This window comes from Ovis canadensis, chromosome 3, assembly GCF_042477335.2.
Source record: "Ovis canadensis isolate MfBH-ARS-UI-01 breed Bighorn chromosome 3, ARS-UI_OviCan_v2, whole genome shotgun sequence".
NCBI lineage: Eukaryota > Metazoa > Chordata > Mammalia > Artiodactyla > Bovidae > Ovis > Ovis canadensis.
This window is the reverse complement of record NC_091247.1, coordinates 87628367-87647659: the sequence shown is the minus strand read 5'-3', so window position 1 is coordinate 87647659 and position 19293 is coordinate 87628367. Positions and strand designations below refer to the sequence as shown.

General features: G+C 44.2%; 2 protein-coding genes across 4 annotated transcripts in view; one reads left to right on the top strand and one right to left on the bottom strand.

The window, feature by feature from the left end:
- Positions 1-15036, top strand: part of CRIM1 (cysteine rich transmembrane BMP regulator 1) — a 210430-nt gene extending 195394 nt beyond the window's left edge. For both annotated transcript variants that reach the window (XM_069583565.1, XM_069583566.1), the window contains 4 exons: positions 1768-1962; positions 8346-8465; positions 10929-11116; positions 12489-15036. In XM_069583565.1, the coding sequence (XP_069439666.1) occupies positions 1768-1962; positions 8346-8465; positions 10929-11116; positions 12489-12665 (680 nt within the window). In that variant the 3' untranslated portion in view covers positions 12666-15036. The remainder of the gene's footprint in view (positions 1-1767; positions 1963-8345; positions 8466-10928; positions 11117-12488) is intronic.
- A 1046-nt stretch (positions 15037-16082) lies between these two features.
- FEZ2 (fasciculation and elongation protein zeta 2) overlaps positions 16083-19293 on the bottom strand; it is a 44033-nt gene continuing 40822 nt past the window's right edge. For both annotated transcript variants that reach the window (XM_069583568.1, XM_069583567.1), the window contains one exon: positions 16083-17041. In XM_069583568.1, coding sequence (XP_069439669.1) covers positions 17025-17041 — 17 coding nt within the window. In that variant the 3' untranslated portion in view covers positions 16083-17024. The remainder of the gene's footprint in view (positions 17042-19293) is intronic.

The following is a 19293-nucleotide window of genomic DNA, read 5'->3' as shown; positions in this document are numbered from 1 at the left end:
GAAGAGCTCCATGGGAAGCTTCCTGCTGGCTGTTCAAGGAGCGATTCCAGCCTCCCAGGAACACTTGACTGCAGAGGGTGTGGGCCTGGAACCTTGCACAGAAATGTCCCTCCTTGCCCCTCAGGCATTGTGAGTTCTGTCCTTTGGGCCTGGGCAGCGAACACTGCTCTGGCCAGACCTTCCTACGTGCCTTCCAGGGAGAAACTGAGCTCCCCACCCCACTTCTTTCCTAAGGAACTTTCCTTCCAGATGCTTTTATAGTTTTTCATTAACCAGTGACCAGTGGTGAGTGGGCTTTCCAGGTGGCGCTAGTGGTAAAGAACCTGCCTGCCAATGCAGGAGATATAAGAGACGCAGGTTTGATCCCTGGGTCAGGAAGATCCCCTGGAGGAGGATATGGCAGCCCACTCCAGTATTCTTGCCTGGAGAATCCCATTGACTGAGGAGCGTGTAGGACTACAGTCCATAGGGTCACCTGACTGAAGTGACCTAGCATGCATGCAGTGGTGAGTGGAGCTGCCGGTAGAAGCTGAGCATAGAATTTCCCCAGGTTAGTAAAAGTCGTCCCATTATCAGCCTGGCCAGTGACAGGGAGGGGCTGCCCCACCCCATCCTGTGTCTCTCCATTGATTGACCCCATCTCTGCTTTGCTGGTCATTGGGCCTCACTCTGAGTTCTGGAGGGAATGTGACCACTAGAAATAAGTTCAGATAAATCAGGAGAAGGTGTTGAGTTAAAGAGAAAGGAACTTTCAAGGAGAAGGTTGAGGGAAGGAGGATACAAGGACAGCCGGGAAGGACAGAGGAAAAAGAGCAGAGTGTGTTACACTGTAAATTCTTACATCAGCCTCGGATGGTCAAGATGGTCATGGCTCAGATGGTCAAGAATCTGGAGACCTGGGTTCAGTCCCTGGGTTGGGAAGATCCTCTGGAGGAGGGCATGGCAACCCACTCCAGTATTCTTGCCTGGAGAGTTCCCGTGGACAGAGGAGCCTGGCGGGCTACAGTCCATGGCGCTGCAAAGAGTTGGACACAACTGAGCCAATTTTGTGTAAATTCTTATATACAAAAACTGACTCTTAAAAAATGTATTGTTTTCACAGACCGTACTTTGCTGGAAATAATAGATTGAAATAAGGTTGTTTTTGAAGTAGGAATGTCCTGGTTGATGAGAGGGAAATGCATCCAGCATTCCTGTAAAATGAAGGAAATGGTTATCTCCGTCCGAGTTCCCTGTGGGAGAGCACAGGAAACCTGTCGGCTCCCTGGAGAGGCCATCGTCATTCCTTCCCCTCGCCTGCATCATCTCGTTACAGAGAGTAACGATGGAAGTTGTTTCTATAAGGATACTCAGCTGGACTTTTTAATCTCTTTCCACATGGAACAAAACCTCTGAACACGTCTCCTTACCTATTTGTGTTTTAGTTTTTTCACCTGGCGTGTTCAACAGCCATACAGTGATTGAGTTTGTGTATTTTGCGATGACAGTCCAATGACTCTTGGCCAGCGAGTACGTTTCCTGGCTGGTTGCTATAATTACCACCTTGTGTCAGCCTTGACGGCCCTTGAGCAGGTCCAGGCCACGAGATGAGTGTTCCGACGAGTCTGCTGAACCAGGGGACTGGGGAAGCAGAACTTTCACCCAGTGCTGGGCATCCCAGAGCATGCCGTGATTGCGCAGTGCTATCCCCCTTTACGTCTCAACTCTGTTGAAAAGTTGTGCTTGTCACATGGAGTGACTCCACCATGTGTCCTCTTTTTTCCCTAGAGGACACAATCCCAAAGAAGGTGGTATGCCACTTCAGCGGGAAGGCCTACGCGGACGAGGAGCGCTGGGACATCGACAGCTGCACACACTGCTACTGCCTGCAGGGCCAGACCCTGTGCTCCACCGTCAGCTGCCCGCCGCTGCCCTGCGTCGAGCCCATCAACGTGGAAGGCAGCTGCTGCCCCATCTGCCCAGGTATCTTTAAGCTGCCACCCTGCCACTTTTCATCCTGTGATGTTGATTTTAAGAGCAAACTAGAGCAGACTGAGAGCCTCCTGGACCCAACCCTATGGAACTAATTCCTTTGGCCCAGAGAGAGACATGGAGGGTAGCTTGAGAGACTGTGACCTGTAGGTGAGCACCTGATTTTGGTTCCATTCTGGAATTGCTCTGGTTCTTCTGATTGGCGTTCTCTAAAATGTCAGTGGCGGGCCTGATGGGTATACCCTCGTGGGTATTAATGACACCTGCCGTATCCGAGCAGCACAGTTTGAGGGCAGTGTTGGCTGAGCCTAGTGACAAAGGTCCATGATCAGACAGAGTAGGGGATACACTTGACAGCTCTTCTAAGGTGACTGTCTCCCAAAACCAAAATGGAAGAGCTGCATTTAAAGAACACGTTCCTGGCCCAGTCTCTTCAGTGCATCAGTTCTGGCAGTCCCGGGCTGTCTGCCCTGAACTTTCCGTCTCTTCCCACCGAGGACAGGAACCACAAAGCACACCCCCAGCTGGGTTTTGCAGATGGATCACTTGTCTGCGTCTGTTTCCACATCCCACCGTTCACATCAGCCCAGTAATCCGCCTCTGAGTTTAAACCTAAGCCCCCCTCAGCTGCCCAGATCCTCCCCCAGGCCTTCTGCATTCCCTGCCCGTGTCTCCTGCCAAAACAGCTCCTTTGTTTTCTGCCCCTCATCCCAGCAATGCAGGGCCTGAGCCCTTGTCAAGACAGCCTCTGGGCACTGTCCAGATCAAAAGCCCTGGACACACAGATCTCGCAGGCAGCCCAGACCTCACAGACCAAAGAGAGGGCTCACTCTAGGAGCCCAGGGAGCTCCTCAGTGAGGCGAGAGCCCTGCATCTTCACCGTGATTCTGTGTTTCCTTGGAGCATTGCATTAGAGACTCTGGCTCCGTGCAGCACAGTGGGCTAGAGGTCACGGCAGCTTAGAAGGGCATCAGCACCACACACTTGTAAAATGGGACGGTCAGTTAAATCTCAAGGATTTCATTGAGCTCAGCGCAGGTTTGCCTTTTGTTTAGGTGCTGTGTAAGCAAGACAATTCTAAAAATGTCCATTTATCCCCTAAAAAGAAGGGGATACTTTAAAAGGGTCAGGAGACTGAGCCCTTTGCAAATCCCTCCGTTGGGTGCTTTTCATGGTTTAGTCCCCTTGGCCTTGTCAATGATGTAGACCAAGAGTCAGAAGGTCGCTTCCATGTTGTATCAATGGGTGTGCACATTGGAGAAACAGAATCTGCAAGTGTTTTGCATGAGAAGTATGAGGAGAAATGTATTTCCCATCCAAGTTGCTTTATCTAATACGTTTCACCTGATTCCCAAGTTTCATACCAGTTTTCCTAGTAATAAGCTTGTAATGATCTAAATGGTAAAACTTGATCTTACTTATTGAACCAAGATCCGTTTCATGCCTACTCAAGTAAGCACTGCTTGAGGCCTGGGGAAGACAAACAGTGAATCCAGCAAGTCCCCATCCACACAGAACTGATGTTTTCTTAGGGAGACACAGGCAGCAAACAGGTAAACAGACACACGATGAGGACATGGGCCGCGGAGCGACTCGCAGCCAGCCCGGGGGCGGGGGTGCCGGGCTGGGCAGAAGGGGCGGAATGTTTGGATGATCCAGGAACCCTCACAGATTGCATGACATTTATAAGGGACCCAGGATGGCAGGAATCACAGATTAGGAGAGAACCTCTGCACATAAGCAGGATGAGAGCCCAGTGGGTGGGAATCTGCTGTGGATGCTTGGAGAGAAGCAGGGATGCTGTGTAGGTGGGACCCCTTGAGCAGGGAGGGTAACCAGAAGCAAGCAGAGAAGCAGCCATGCACCAAAATATGAGATCTCACGAGTGATTTTAGAATCTTATTGAGGTAAGATAGAGACTCCGGAGAGTTTAGAGTAGAGCAATGATGGAATGTTTCTTGCAGAAGTGGAAGCTGAGACCAGGGCAGTAGATGTGAGATGGGAGGAGTGGCCGGGTTCTGCTTCTAGTAAAAGGGTAGATTCCATAGGATTTGAACACGATGTGAGGAGTGAAAGAGGAGGCACACCATGAACAACTGTAATGTTTTTGACCAAAACATGGAGTTGCAACTCTGGTGTAAAATCAGTTTTATTGGGGCATTTTTTTTAGTTTGAAATCTCCATTGGACACCTGAGTGGAGGCAGTAAATAGACAGTGAATATCTAGAGCTCAGGAGAGAGATAGGAAGTGGTTCTATAAAACTGAACATTGTCATAGAAGGGAGGTTTTTAAGCCTTGAGACTGGACGAGGTCACCCAAGAAGTGAGTGGAGATAGAGAAGAAAAGGGAGTCTGGAACTGAGCCCAAGAACCCTCCACTTTTGGGATCTAGGCAGGTCAGGGATGGAAAACAGAAAAGGAGCCCCTGCCACATGGGAAGACACCAAGAGCTGTGACCTGGGAGCCACCTGGAGAAAGGGCGGGGGAAGTGTGGTGGGTGACATCAGGTGAGAAGTCGGGACTTACACGGTGCATTTAGCGTCATCCAAGTCATTTTGACGAGCCATTTCCCCAGAGTGGTGGCAGCAAAGTCTGCTTAGACGGTTTCAGAAAGAAGGGGTGGGTGGTGAATTGGAGACAACCGTGACACATCTCAGCTACAGACCATGGTGCTCAATTCACAGACAGGATTTTCCTGTGGAGCAGAGGGGTCTGTCTGGGTGGCTTTTACTTGAAGAAGGACTGAGCTGGGCCTTGAAAGACAGGCGGGTTCTCTTCATTGGAGTGAAAGAGTCACCTGACCGAAGACCCTGAGGCAGAGGCCAGATGCCCCTGCAATAGGGAGTTCTAGTAGCAGGAGGTAAGGACAGAGGAGATAGCTTTGGTCAAGATGTTTAGGGCTTTAATATTCAAACCGAGGGAGATTTTGTCCTTTATCCTTCTCTGGAGGCTCCTTTTTAAACAGAAGAGACACAACATCATGGAGGTGCTCCAGGCAGCCTCTGGGGTCTGCAGGAGGGACTGAAGCCGGGAGAGACCCGGGGCCAGGACAGCTGTGACTTGCCTTACGGACAACCCAGGTGTGTGATGGTAGGACCCGAGTTCAGGTGACGCGGTGGCAGGAATAGAGGTAGGTCCCTCTCCTCGACTGCGAGTGTGACAGAAGAGGGAACGCAGGTTTCACTGGCATCTGCTCACGACTGGAGATTCCTCCAGTGGCTTCTCTGTCAGCGTGCACCATTGGATTGGAACTTAATTTCTGTTAACTCCCCTTTCTGCTTCTGATGTATTACTGATGAATCATTTTTCCATTTTATCTCCACACATTTTGTAGTCAGTTGAGCTCTGCCACTTCACGTTTGACTAAGTGTGGCCTGCCAGGAAGCCTGGGCTCCTGTCCCAATTTCTCGTGGTCTCTGAAGTTTCAGGTGGCTGCTTTTCCCCCGGATACTTGGCTTTGCCCCCTGCACACATCAGCTGACATTCTGAATAGCCCTGCCCTCACCAAGCATTTCCTCCTTTTGCCACCTCTGGATATGAGTAAAAGACTTGTAAACTGGTTTGCTGGTCAATACTTGTCCCATTTTATAGAAAACTGAAGGTCAGAAAAGTTAAGCGAATATCCAAAGCCACGCAGCTCGTTAGCAGACCTGGGAGTCCTGGACCTGGGTTAACCTGGAGTTTCATCCCCCCAAAAATGGTGTCCTCACCTTGCAAGTCCCAAGCACCCTGCCCCATATTCTGGAAACAGACATTTTAAGGGAAGTGAATCTTACAATGGGCCATGTCGGTGCATCTGAATTTAAAATATGTCGCCACTAAGTTGTCTTAGGTTCCTCTGAGCAAATTGGACCCAGTTGTAATTCTTAATTGTGACTGAGTGCCCGTGCTCTGTGCCTCTGGGCCAGGGGAAGGGTGTCACTCCTCGTCATCGACAAGGCCAGCAGCTTTATAAAGGGCTCTTGCAGTAAATGTCAGAAGGGTTCTGTTTGAGAGTTAGGGTTGTTGCCGTTTCTGGCCATGGCATGCCTCGGTCTCAGCGTGGAAACACAGCAGCACCCAGGCTCCTTTTTGTTTCTCCAAGCATTCTTTTTTTTAAAGATGTATCCTTTTTGGCAAAAATGCTCAGAGGTGGCTTCCCTCTTAAATTCACATTAAAGGAAATGACCCTCTCCCCTTAGACCCAAGAGCTCTGAACTGAGCTTTGAATATTTGGTGATACAGGAGGTGCTATGGGTGGATTTTAATCAGAGGTGAACTGAGCTTAGCAGAGCAAATTGATCCAGAGGACAGGCTGTGAGCTGCCCAATGGGGAGACGGAACTCATCACTGGAGGCCCATGAGGGCAGCATTGGTCTTGATCACAACTGTGTGCCCCAGACTTAGCCCAGTGCCTGCCACGTAGGAAGTATTGATGAAATGTTAAACATCATCCCCACACATAAACATCATCCCCACACACAGCCTAGAACCACCAAATCAGGTCCAGCCTGGACCTACCAAATCAGGACCTGTGAGCAGATTTTATAAGGCCTCGGATGACTCAGATATGATAGAAAAGTTTGGAATCACTAGTTGATACTCAGGCCTGCCTGTGCTTCTGTAAATGAAAATGGTTTCAAGTAAACTCTCTTGTTTATTTCAGTGAATTGTTGAACCTTTCAAAACTCTTTCGAGTGTCTAGTTCTTGCCATGTCTGAGTACATGCATGCTAAGTTGGCTTCAGTCGTGTCTGACATGGACTGTAGACCATGTTGCTTTGCAACCCCATGGACTGTAGCCTGCCATGCTCCTCTGTCCAAGGGATTTTTGGGGCAAGAACACTGGAGTGAGTTGCAGCGCCCTCATCCAGGGGATCTTCCCAACCCAGGGATCGAACCCATTGCTCCTGTGGCTCCTGCATTGCCTGCAGATTCTTTACCACTGAGCTACTGGGGGAGGTCTTGAAGTTTAACTAAGAAAGCTAAAGCTGAAGTAACTTTATTCCTGGGGACAGTAGGAAGACCTGGGCTTTGGATTCACAGGACTGCATCTGAAGCCTGGCTCTGCCATTCCTGGATGCATAACCTTGGGCAGTTAATGCACAGTGGAAGCTGAATTCATACTCTCTTCTCTATCATGTTTCACTTCTCTCAGATCTGTCTTTTTTAAGGTTCACTTCTTGAAAAACTGGTAACTTTGGGAATGCCATTGATCACTCTGAGAGAAATATTCCAACTTAGAAAAACATATTTCATGTATTTTATTTTGGTGTAAATAAGGCTGTTTATTGGGCTTCCCTGGTGGCTCAGATGGTAAAGAATCTGCCTGCAATGCCAGAGACTTGGGTTCAGTCCCTGGGTTGGGAAGATCCCCTGGAGGAGAGCATGGCAACCCACTCCAGTATTCTTGCCTGGAGAATTCCATCAACAGAGGAGCCTGGTGGGCTACAGTCCATAGGTTCACAAAAAGACACAAGACTGAGCAACTAAGCACAGCACAGCACAAGGCTGTTTATTAGTATTTAGTATTGCCAATGTTGGGTAACCTTATTATAAAAATCAGTTAATCACATGGCAGGACTTGGCCAAGAAAAGTGTTTGATACAGATTTCTGTCATATGTTGGAAAAAGAGGTTTCTTAAGAATTATTTCTTTTAAAAGTTGGCGAATTGTTAGCCAGATGAAGTTAGGAATATATTCCTGATATTTGGGGTTAACAAATGCATCATTCTTCTCAGTTTTGTTTCATGTTGTAGTATCGTGTTGATCAAAGTGTCTGTATGATTGAGTTAGATAATATAAACGTATTTACTCAAGTTCAGTTTTCAGCCTACATGGTTCCCGGAGTAACAGAGCAGACACGTAAGACTTAAATCAGGCAGCACCTTATGAGGTCCGCTGACGTCCATTCCTTTTGAGGGGAACAGAGTGAAGGGGAAATGAATAAAGAATGAAGGTGCTTTAACTTTTTCACTTCCTGTGACATATTTCATGTAAATGATTCAACACTCATGGATAAGAGCAACAGTTATTAAAGTATAATTTAGCCGATGGAAAGTAAAAGAAATCCTTTCATTTCAGCCAGTGCCCATCAGCTTGCACAAATCTGTCGTCAGCAGCATTTGTTAGGAAAAAGCAGAGCTTTCGAGTTTGGTGGAGGAGTAAACTTCTCCCCCTTTTAAATGGCTGTAAAACATGTTTCCCACCCCTGCAAAGGGAGTGACTCTCGGACGTTTACGTCAGTGCAGGAACTGGATCGCTGTGTCCCGGGACATGTTGTGTTGTGTTGCAGTGAACTGAATGCACTGTCTACCTGGGTTGAGGAGGGAGAAGTCAATAAGGTGCTCCCCCCTAATCATCTCTTACAAAAAAAAAATGTTCCCTTCTGTTTAGAAATGTACGTCCCAGAGCCAACCAATATACCCATTGAGAAGACAAATCATCGGGAGATTGACATGGAGGTCCCCCTGTGGCCCACACCTAGTGAAAACGACATCATCCATCTCCCCAGAGGTAAGTGCCAAAGTCAGCAAATAAGAGCTTATTTCACTGCAGGTGCTCAGTCAATGCACAGTGGGAGCTGGGTTCATCCTCTCTCACCACCTTCCACTTCTCTCAAATCTGTCATGTGTATGATTTACTTTTTTTTTAATTTTCAAAACTTCTTTTGAGTAACCTATTAAATCCCATGTCCAAGTAATCTCAACCAACCAGCCCAGGAAAGACCTGCTTGGCTGTAACATATTTAACAGCCTGGGATGATGAAGTAAGTCTTCAGATAAAATGCCCCTTTTCTGGCCCCACATGCTCACAGACTTAGTGATGATGGAAAGAAATATGTTCCTGATCATCAAAGTTTGGTATCTGGAATTTCTAAGCCATCTCTCAAATGTATGTATGTGAATAAACTTTGTAAGCAGAGTAATAATAAATTATTCACCTGCCCCTGTGGACCCTCTATCAAGCATTTATGCGTTAAGATTGCCCTCTGCCTCCGGGCAGTTTTCACTCAGAGTCCAGTTTATTACTGATATGTTGGTTTTCCCACTCATCAGGCTTTTCCATGCTTCTTTTTTTCCTGCTCTGCCCTTTTAGTTGTGTGCAATAGAGATGTTATGCTGCCTCTCAGCAGCTAAGTGGCAAAGCAGGGCCAAGTTCCTGTCAGTCTTAACCTTCTATCTAGAAGTAGATCTCTTGATCAAAATAGTGTAAGCTTGCTCTTAGCCATGACTCAGTACTGCCTCCTGTCTATTCCAAGGACATTTTCAAAACCATTGTTAAGACAGTTTTTGTTATTTCTTTTGGAAGAACTGAATTCATGGCTTGAGAGATTAATGATCGCTTACTTTAGATGTTGTCTAAGTGTTATGCTTGGACCCAGCCAGATGACCAGAGAGCCAAATTCCTGGACCCATGTTTTGGCTCCTTATCTGACTGCTGACTGAAGGGCGCTTTCCCATTATGTGTACAGTCATTCAGTCAGTAAATATTAGTGCCTGTTCGGTGCCACATACTGCTCTGGGCGCTGAGTTTTGGCCACAAGAATAGCCCTTACTTATGTTGAGGACTCTGAGTTACATAGTAGTTGTGCTATAAAGACCGTCAGGAGAAATCTCGTGTGTTAGTACCAAGGAAATCTATGCTTCTCCTAAGCAACTGCTTTGTTTTCATCTTAAAGACAGTGTGAATCTTATTGATGATGCTTGTTTCCATTTTTGCTTTGGCTGCTAGAAAGCTTAAAGCTCAATTTTATGGCCTGCTTTTAGGCCGTAAAACAATTTAAAGACTAAATTTTTTTTTAACAGATCTCGATTGAAGCTTCAGTTTTCTTTCCCCGAGCCCCAATTTACTTTTCTTATATGTCATATATTCCTAAAAACACTTCCAGTATCATTTATATTGTAGGAAGCTACAGGTTCATTCTTCATTATGTATTTGCACCCTGAATTCATCAATAGAATGTTTTATCTGTTTTGCATTTTTTTGATGCTGATAAATACGTTTGCTTTTCTCCACCTCCTATAAAGTATTACCATCTATGGTGGCTAAAATGACTAGAAAGGGTCTCTTCTTTCCATCCCCCCACAAACACATAGAAGTATACTAATAAAAATCTGAGTTTTAAATTAAAGACAATCACAGAGCTGTGCTGCTTCATGAGCTGAGTCTTCAAAATAGTTCAAAATCAGGTCCTTTTGATTGTATGTGTTCCGCATCTCTCACTAACCTGGTCTTTCACTAACCTGATCCTGACTACAGTGGTTTACTTCAAACAAAATGACATTTTCAGAGCGCTCCTGATTGCTGTATATTTACCTTTGTGAAAGAATGATGATTTAAAAGAACAAAAAGACCCATCATTTATAAGAGCAAAATTAAATGTGCGTTATACAGGAAAATAATCTAACAGGCCCAGTGAATTTTTATTGTTTATGAAAAGTAAGGCATTTTTGCTTAGAGCTCAGTAAACTGAAATATCAACCAACAGACCAAGCTTTTGATCCTGGCTTGGTTTTTACAAGTGCACTATTAATTAGTCTTATCTGTTACACTAAGTGGAAGCATGCACTTTGTCCTCACCTCCTGTTTACTAGTATAAATAAGCAGGGAGGAAAGCTGATGTTTCTGTTTCAGAATCTTAGAAGGACCATAAAAGTTAACATTAATCAAAATATTTTTTAGTCATTTTTAAAGTCTATATAAGAATCTTATTTTCTTGACTAGCTAGAATCAGTATCATCCTGCCCCGTTATTAAACCTTCTCACCCTAATATTTCCTTTTTTACATCCATCCCAAGAGTTCTGCCCTTTCATAAGAGCTCTTTGGATCCACATTAGACTTTAATCATGTTTTAGCCTTAAAGTACTGGGAAGCAATAAAACCAAGCCACTGATCTCTATTTGCAGTGTAATTAAGATAATCCTTAAACATTCTGGTTTAGGTAATAAATGCTTGTAATATTTTTTTTCTCCCAGACGTGGGTCACCCCCAGATAGATTACAGAGATAACACCAGGCTGAACTCAGAAGATTCTTCGGTGGACTCCATTGCCTCGGTTGTGGTTCCCATAATAATAGGCCTCTCTATCATAATAGCATTCCTGTTCATCAATCAGAAGAAACAGTGGATACCACTGCTTTGCTGGTATCGAACACCAACTAAGGTATTGTCCTAACAGTTTGAACCTCTTAAACAATCAAACTAGGAAAGCCTCCATGCTTGTGTTTCCTTAGTTGCTAGATATCTGCTCTACCAGCCGAATTTTATTTTGCTCTTCATGGCCTCAAATGTACATCAGGCTGTAGTGATCAGATATATAGTATTTGCCTGGGGCTAGATCAGTCACTGAATGAATTCTCCATCATCCATCGGTTAACGAACCTGACCTTTTTCACAAGTCCAATTTCCTGAATTTAAAGTTTTCAAATAGGAATCAATCCAAGGGTATTTGTTTAAATCACTGTTGTTTATATTAGAGATTACAACTTGATTACTTGGTATTTCTCAATCAACCATCAACATAGAATTGGGAGAGGAAGAAAAAATCACAAGGGTAGAAGATAACACTCAGAAAAGGGAAAGAGGAGAGCTGAAAGCTCATGAAGATGTACAGAAGCCCAAAGGACAGGGAAACATGTCAAACGCGAGCAGAAAGGAGAAGGGCAGCGACAGATGGAGACACTGCATGAAATACCACCAGACAGGGTGGAGAAAGGCAGATTTCGTATTGCAGAAAGAACATGTATTTACTGTCAATACAAAGGGCTTCAATCTGCCTGTTTTAAAGAGGAGGAAGGAATTCATTTACTCAAGAAAAAAGTCATAACAACCGTAAGAATTGAAAACAGCCATTTTATCATCCAGATAACCCTTTCCCAGAAAATTTATCACATGGAATAGCCTGCCTCTGATTTTTTCCAACAAATACACGAATTGCTGCTGGGTTGGGATACAGGGCTGTAGAGGACAGTCCCCACCTGCAGAGCTGGGGAAAGCGTGTGGCTGGAGACAGAGGGACTGGCCCAAACCGGGATGCTCATTCTACAGCCTGAGTGATTCAAAGTGGTCCATTTATCTTAACAGCTGCCTACCTGGTACCTTCCATTCATCCTTCAACTCTCTTAAGCACTGATCTGTACTTCAAGGATTTGAAAATAATTATGTCACTTCAGTATTTTTTCAGTTCCTTTATCTCCTCCTTGTTTGACATAATTTATTGGCATTTTACCTTCAAACACAATTTTTCAGTATCCCAGTATAGTTGGTGGGACTTCCCCAACAGTTCAGTGGTTAAAGTTCTCTGTTTCCACTGCAGGAGCCACAGGTTCGATCCCTGATCAGGGAACTAAGATCCGTGTGCCAAGCAGCATGCCCCAACCCCCTCAAAAAGAATAGGCTATTACCCCGTGTAGTCCGCTCATCCATGTACTGTGATGCTGTTATCTCACTTGAATGAGGCCTAGATATCTGTTGATTCAAGATACATAACACAGCTAATTCTTTATGGTTTTTTTTCCCCCCTTCTTCTGAAATAGCCTTCTTCTTTAAATAATCAGCTGGTATCTGTGGACTGCAAGAAAGGAACCCGGGTCCAGGTGGACGGTTCCCAGAGAATGCTGAGAATCGCGGAACCAGACGCAAGATTCAGTGGCTTCTACAGCATGCAGAAACAGAACCACCTACAGGCAGACAATTTCTACCAAACAGTGTGAAGACAGGTGGCGCCAACGAGGTTCTGAAAGACAGAAAAATGACTCAGTCTGCTTTTAAAAAAGTAAACTCGAATTCGTGCACTTGCTTAGTGGATTGTATTGGATTGTGACTTGATGTACAGCGCTGAGGACTTCCTGGGCTGGGCTCTGGCGGCAGCGGCATGCAGAGCAAGCATTCCCACTCCTCCTCAAGATGACTGACCAAGTGGTGTCTCAGAACCAAAGGTTTCAAAGTTGCTAAGATGTATTTGCTTGTAATGTAGCTGTAGAGAAACTTGGGGGTGGGGACAGTGAGTTTGGTTGGGGAGAGTGGGTGGGAGGGGGGTGGTGGTGGAAAGACACAGTTGGTCAGCTCCGCTCGGGGAGAAGTCCAGTCCAGTGGCCCAGAGGATATCTTTTCCTGTTGCTTGGAAGACTGCACTGGTTGCTGCAAGGCTCAGGCCTGAGCAAGCAGGAAAACAGGCCTTGCGATCCTTCTGCCTGTAACCACCTTAGACTACCAGACAAGAGCACCAGACCCTTTTGATAGCCATCCCAGGCCTCAGGCCACACGCTTCTTTTCTATACAGTCACAGCTGCAGTAGGCGGCGAGGAAGCAGGAGGCGTGGGGTAGCCACGTTTCTCTAAAGCGGGTGATTAAGGATCTACACAGTTATACTTTTTGCTGCTTTCTTTTTTCTTCCGAGCCAATCAACCAGTTCCTAGCAGAGTCAGCAGATGATCAGGACCCGAGTCGTTTCTTGACGTGAGCACTGGAGCTTTTCTGCCGGCCACGTGGCAGGAAGGAGAGGGTGAGGTCACCAGGCATTTCCAGGGCTACACTTCCTTGTCGCTTTCTTCTGTTCTGTTGTTGGTTGTTCATAGTTTTCGTTGAAGCTCTAGCTTAAAAAGAAACTTTTTTTTAAAAAAAAAGATTGTTCGGGGATTTTTTTTTTCCTTATTATATACTGAATCTACAAAATAGAAACTACTTCATTTTAATTGTATATTATTCAAGCACCTTGGTTGAAGCTCAAAAAAAAAAATTATGCCTCTTTAAACTCTAGCAATTATAGGAATATTTATGTAACTCTTATGCTTCAGAAAAACAAAAGTATTTGTGTGCGTGTGTATATAATATATATATGCATATATATTTATACACATACAATTTTATGTTTTCCTGTTGAATGTATTTTTATGAGATTTTAACCAGAACAAAAACAAACAGGCATTCCATCACAAATTTTTGACTAACACAAAATCTCATTCTACCTGCAGTTTAATTGGGAAGAGAAATGTGTGTGTGAGTGTGAGTGTATGTGTGTGTATGCACACACCTTGAACAGTCAGCCCCATACCTGCCATGGAGAAGGTATTCCTTTATTAAATTCTTCCTCATTTGGATTTGCTTTCGGTTTTCAATTCGCTCACTGGCCAGAGACATCGATGGCAGTTTTAGCTGCATCACTAATCAGCTCCTGGATTTTTTTTTCTTCTTTCAAACAACTGTTTGAAACAACTACTGGAATATTGTCCATGAGAAGCTGGAAGTTTGTTGTAGTTTGCCTCAGATATAACTGACTGTATACTATAGTGTTAAACTTTTCAAACAGCTCTTAGCACTTTTATACTAATTACCCATTTGTTGCATTGATTTTTTTTTTCTTTTAAAAATGCTTGTTGTGAAAGACACAGATACCCAGTATGCTTAATGTGAAAAGAAAACGTGTTCTGTTTTGTAAAGGAACTTTCAAGTATTGTTGTAAATACTTGGACAGAGGTTGCTGAACTTTAAAAAAAATTAATTTATTATTATAATGACCTAATTTATTAATCTGAAGATTAACCATTTCTTTTGTCTTAGAATATCAAAAAAAAAAGGAAAAGAAAAAGGTGTTCTAGCTGTTTGCATCAAAGAAAAAAAAGATTTATTATCAAGGGGCAATATTTTTATCTATCTCCAAAATAAATTTGTTAATGATATGCTACCAAAATAGATTTACATCAGCCTGATTAGTATAAATTTTTGTTGACAATTAACCATTCCTGGCATAAAAAGTCTATCAAAAAATTGTAAATGCTTGCTTTTTGTTTTTTCAATCATGGCCATATTATGAAAATACTAACAGGATATAGGACAAGGTGTAAATTTTTTTTATTATTATTTTAAAGATTTGATTTATCCTGAGTGCTGTATCTATTCCTCTTTTACTTTGGTTCCTGTTGTGCTCTGTAAAAGAAAAATATAATTTCCTGAAGAATAAAGTAGATACATGGCACTTGGAGTGCACTGTAGCTCTACAGTTTGTTTTCTTCAAAAACCAAGGCTGTAAGAGGATTACCTGCAACTTGGTTCTTGGCAGCAAATAAACACTCTGAATCCAAATCACATGATGTCGCTTCCAGAAAGATTCTGTCTGAGGTGTGAAAGATGACTCAACCTTTTAAGGTTGACAGTTCCATGAGTCTCCAGCATCACAAACAGCCCCAGTGCTTTGCTCAGAAGGCAGGCCTTTCCCAAGGAATCCTTGTGAGACAAAAAAGGAGGCCTCCCCCGACCCCAGTGCCCACCGCCAAGCGTCCAGCCCAGGGAGGCTGCTGTGAGGGAAATTTAAAACCTACCTGTTGTCAGTCACCAATCAAATATGCCCAGCTCATCATCAGTGCCATTCATCATGTGTAGGAAAAGAGCTGCAGGGGGAACTCTAGGGTTTACTGCTGAGGAATAATGAGGTTACCAAGCAAAATCAGGGAATCTTCATTAAAAAGGGACTATGAGTTGATCGGAAAAAACAGCATTCTTTTCATACAGTTCAGATGCATCAACTTAAGAAGGAACTATAAACAGACTGTCGTTGAGTGGCTTCAGAAGACAGCTCTTTTGCTATTTAGTATGCCCCCTTGTATAAGACAATTTTATTGGTAAGAATCTTCATCAGTTCAAGAGCATGGGACAAACTGTTCACATTCACTATGAAGACATGAATAAAACAAGGAACCATCTCCACTTCCACAAAGCCCTAGAGAAAGGCTGACATGCTATGCTGGCACCAAACTCCAAACTGACCTGTTGCCGTCTTCATGTTTTACTGAGCAGAGTGAGGAACACAGTGGGCTCTGTACACTCAACAGATGTTTTAAGTGGGATCTGAAGTGTCCGATGGCTAATTAGACTCTACTTACATTCATGTTGGTGATGGGAAGAGGCTGTCAGGAATGTTTCACAGACCCAGGAAAAGACGAGACTTCTGTCATTCCACAGTAGCTTATCACTATCTGTAAAATGCCCCCCTCCCGCCACGCCACCCCCACTAAGCATGAGGCTATTACAAGCTCATGCTCTGTGATAAGACAGTGTGTGGAATAGCAAGGGGAGGAATCCAGCATGGTTAAGGGAAGAAAAGTTTAAAAAAAAAAACTCAAAATTCTCAAATGTATGCTACTTTTTTTTCCAACATTTATTAAATGGAATTGACTTGATTGGAACTGGCAAAGGCATTTCATGACTAGGGATAGATCCATGAGTAGCTGTTCCTAGAATTAGTGCTTTAGGAAAACACAGGCATGAGTAAAATACAATAGTAACAGGGAACGGGCACTGCTGCAGCATACGGTTTAAGCACCTTAAAAGATACCAAGGACACTTTTAAGGACACTTCACAGACATGTGAAATGAAACATGGAAACCTCTCAGGTTGAACAATACAAGATTCTGAAAGTGAATGTCAGCTTAATGGTTAAAACTTGAACAATGGTGAGACACGTAGCAAGCCCTAAAATCGACCATCTCCAGGTGTTTTGATTTTGACGAAGTATTAAGCCAAGATAATGTATATTACGGTTTCCCTTCTTCCAAAAATCCCAGGTTTCAGTCTCTCTGGACAATACTGGTAGGTAATGTTTATACTGACAGTTCTCTTATTAAAAAAAAAAAAAAAGTCAGTGTTGGTTCTTGCCATCACCGAAGAACAGCTACAGTATAAATCTCAATGCTTTAATCTAGCTCTTGAGTGAGTGCAGCTTAGATCTAGAAAGCCGTAAAAACTCAGATGTTCTGTCCATTAATGAAAAATATAGCTGCGTGTGCACAGTGAACGTCACTCCCCCTTACTCTACAGAGCCAGAGAAGAGTTCATAATTGTTAGTATTTAACAAAAAAAAACCTCTAGAATCCAAAATAGTGCCATGGTTCTCTCAGTTCAAGATACAAAGAATTAGAGAAGGCATGATCTAGTAATACTGAATCACAAACCCAAGTTCAAGTGTCCTGAGTTTCCGATAGCAGGAAGGTAATAGTAGCCAGCTTTCAGAATAATGCTATAGGAATTGTAGCTTGTTGCCCACGAAGGATAAAGCTGTTCCTGAAGTGATGCTGCCCTATGTAGGACACAGAACTAGAGGAGGAGGAAGAAAAAAAACTTTAGAATAGAAATGCATATTTTGTATACATTACATAAGATGTATATATATATTTATATACATGTATATGTCTATTCATTTTATATACATTCTATATGTATATAAAAAACACCATTAAACAAAACTAAACATTAATAGGTATCTATAGTAGCATTTTTTTTAAGGTATCAAAGGCTATACTCAACAACGAAAAGTTTTCTCAAGACACACTGATTAGAATTGTCCAGAAATGAGATGCCAAGAGGTCATGTCTCTCAGGGTACTACTTAGAGATACAAACCTATAATAGCCTTGTTGGAGGCTTGTAACACAGCAGACGGCTCACTGGTGAAGGCAAAGAAGGAAGCAAGTTTCTGCATACCACTTTCTTCCTATCTTAGATCAGCACAGTGGCAACCAGAGCTACACTAGCCTTTGGTACAGCTGTTGAGGGCTGGGATAGAGCAGGCTGCAGTGGTGTGATTAAGCAGTGGTGAGAAAGAGAAGCGTAATAGCCCATAGCATTCTCCCCATCTTAGGTCAAATGAGGCCACTTTTCTACCTTCTTTCACTTGTCACCTTCGCATTGAAATTAAGGTGGTATATGTAGGCAGGCAGGCTTCCCAGGTGGCTATGGGTAAAGAACCCACCTGCCAATGCAGGGAACATGAAAGACATGGGTTTGATCCCTGGGTCAGGAAGATCCCCTGGAGGAGGGCATGGCAACCCACTCCAGTATTCTTGCCTGGAGAATCCCCATGGACAGAGGCACCTGATGGGCTACAGTCCATTGGGTCACAAAGAGTCAGACACGACCAAGCGACTAACACATGCACACGCACACACACGCAACCCATAGTCACCAGCGTTAAAAACAAGGAGAAAGTCCCACCAAGAAAGTGGATGAAGAGTCTTCCCCTGAACAGACATGACCAAGCGACACACACACAAACACACAGACACACAACCTGTAGTCACCGGCGTTAAAAACCAGGAGAAAGTCCCACCAAGAAAAGGGATGAAGAGTTCTCCCTTAAACAATACCCCCTTCCCAAGTAAAGTGTTCTACTGATCCCCAAGGAAGAGAAATCACTAACTGGCTGTGGATTTCCAGAATAGGTGGAAAGAGCATTTCGAATCGCCTTCTATGCTCACCTTCCCAAGCATGTGAACACCTCTGAGTGTGTTACCCTCCCCTCTTCATTTTCTTGGGCTATCAAGTCACTCCTTCGTCTGAACCCCAGCTCTTTCTCCACCCAGTCCTTACGATACAAAGCCAAGACAAGACCACAACACACGCACACAAGCAGCTTGTCAGCGGCTGGTACAGTTTACCTAGAGGTGGGCTGGCAGGTGGGGTGGGCAACTGGGTCACCGGGACAGGGGACACTGGGGCGGAGGGGAAGCTTGAGGTAGGGCAGGGTCACAGTTACAGTCCTGGGTTTTCAGGGAAAAAAGTAAAAATCACTTACCGCCCACCCCACCCCAGAGCGCTCTGCTCTCTGGGTCACACAATTCTCCCGTGAAGTTTGATGATAAAATAGCTAGAGTGTTTGGGAAGCTGGTTCTATCCCTGGCTCTCACGGCAGTACCCGAGCAACCCACTCCAGATGAAACTTAAGACATGTTCTTTATGCGCATCTCATTCCTGATTCACGTCTATAAAGAACAAACCTCAGAGCGATCCAGCTTTCATGCCAGTGCTAGCACAACACAAAAGCAGACAGAGAGGTCAGGCTTTTGTTTTCAGAAAATTGAGAATGCAACAGGAAGAGAAAGCCCTCCATCAGAAAACACGGCTTACTTAAAAACACGATCGTGTCAATTTAGTCTTTCCTAAGCCCCCTGTTAACCCGTGATCCTTATGTACTATTCACTTTGTGCTAGTTCCTCCTCTATCAAGCTATGATTGAGGAAAAGTCCCGTCTCAGTTACTGAACATCTCACAAATCCCAAAACTTCTGTTCAGTTAGCAGCTCCTGATGGAGAAGAGTGAGAACCCAGAGAAGAAAAGCAGGACCCAAGGAGAGCACTGCTCTCCAACTTGGACCAAGCACCACAGGGTGCAGCCTACGCTGCCCTGAAAATCTGCCACCTGGAAAACGTACTTTCAAAGAAATCATTCCATTCAAAAGCATTAGCTTTGCCGAGAATTAAGTAAGATCTTCAGTCCCTCTATTATCCAAATTTTGTTCTTTCCTCGGCAAAGTAGGTGATGTCCTTTAAGTCTCACACAGTCTTCTTTGCC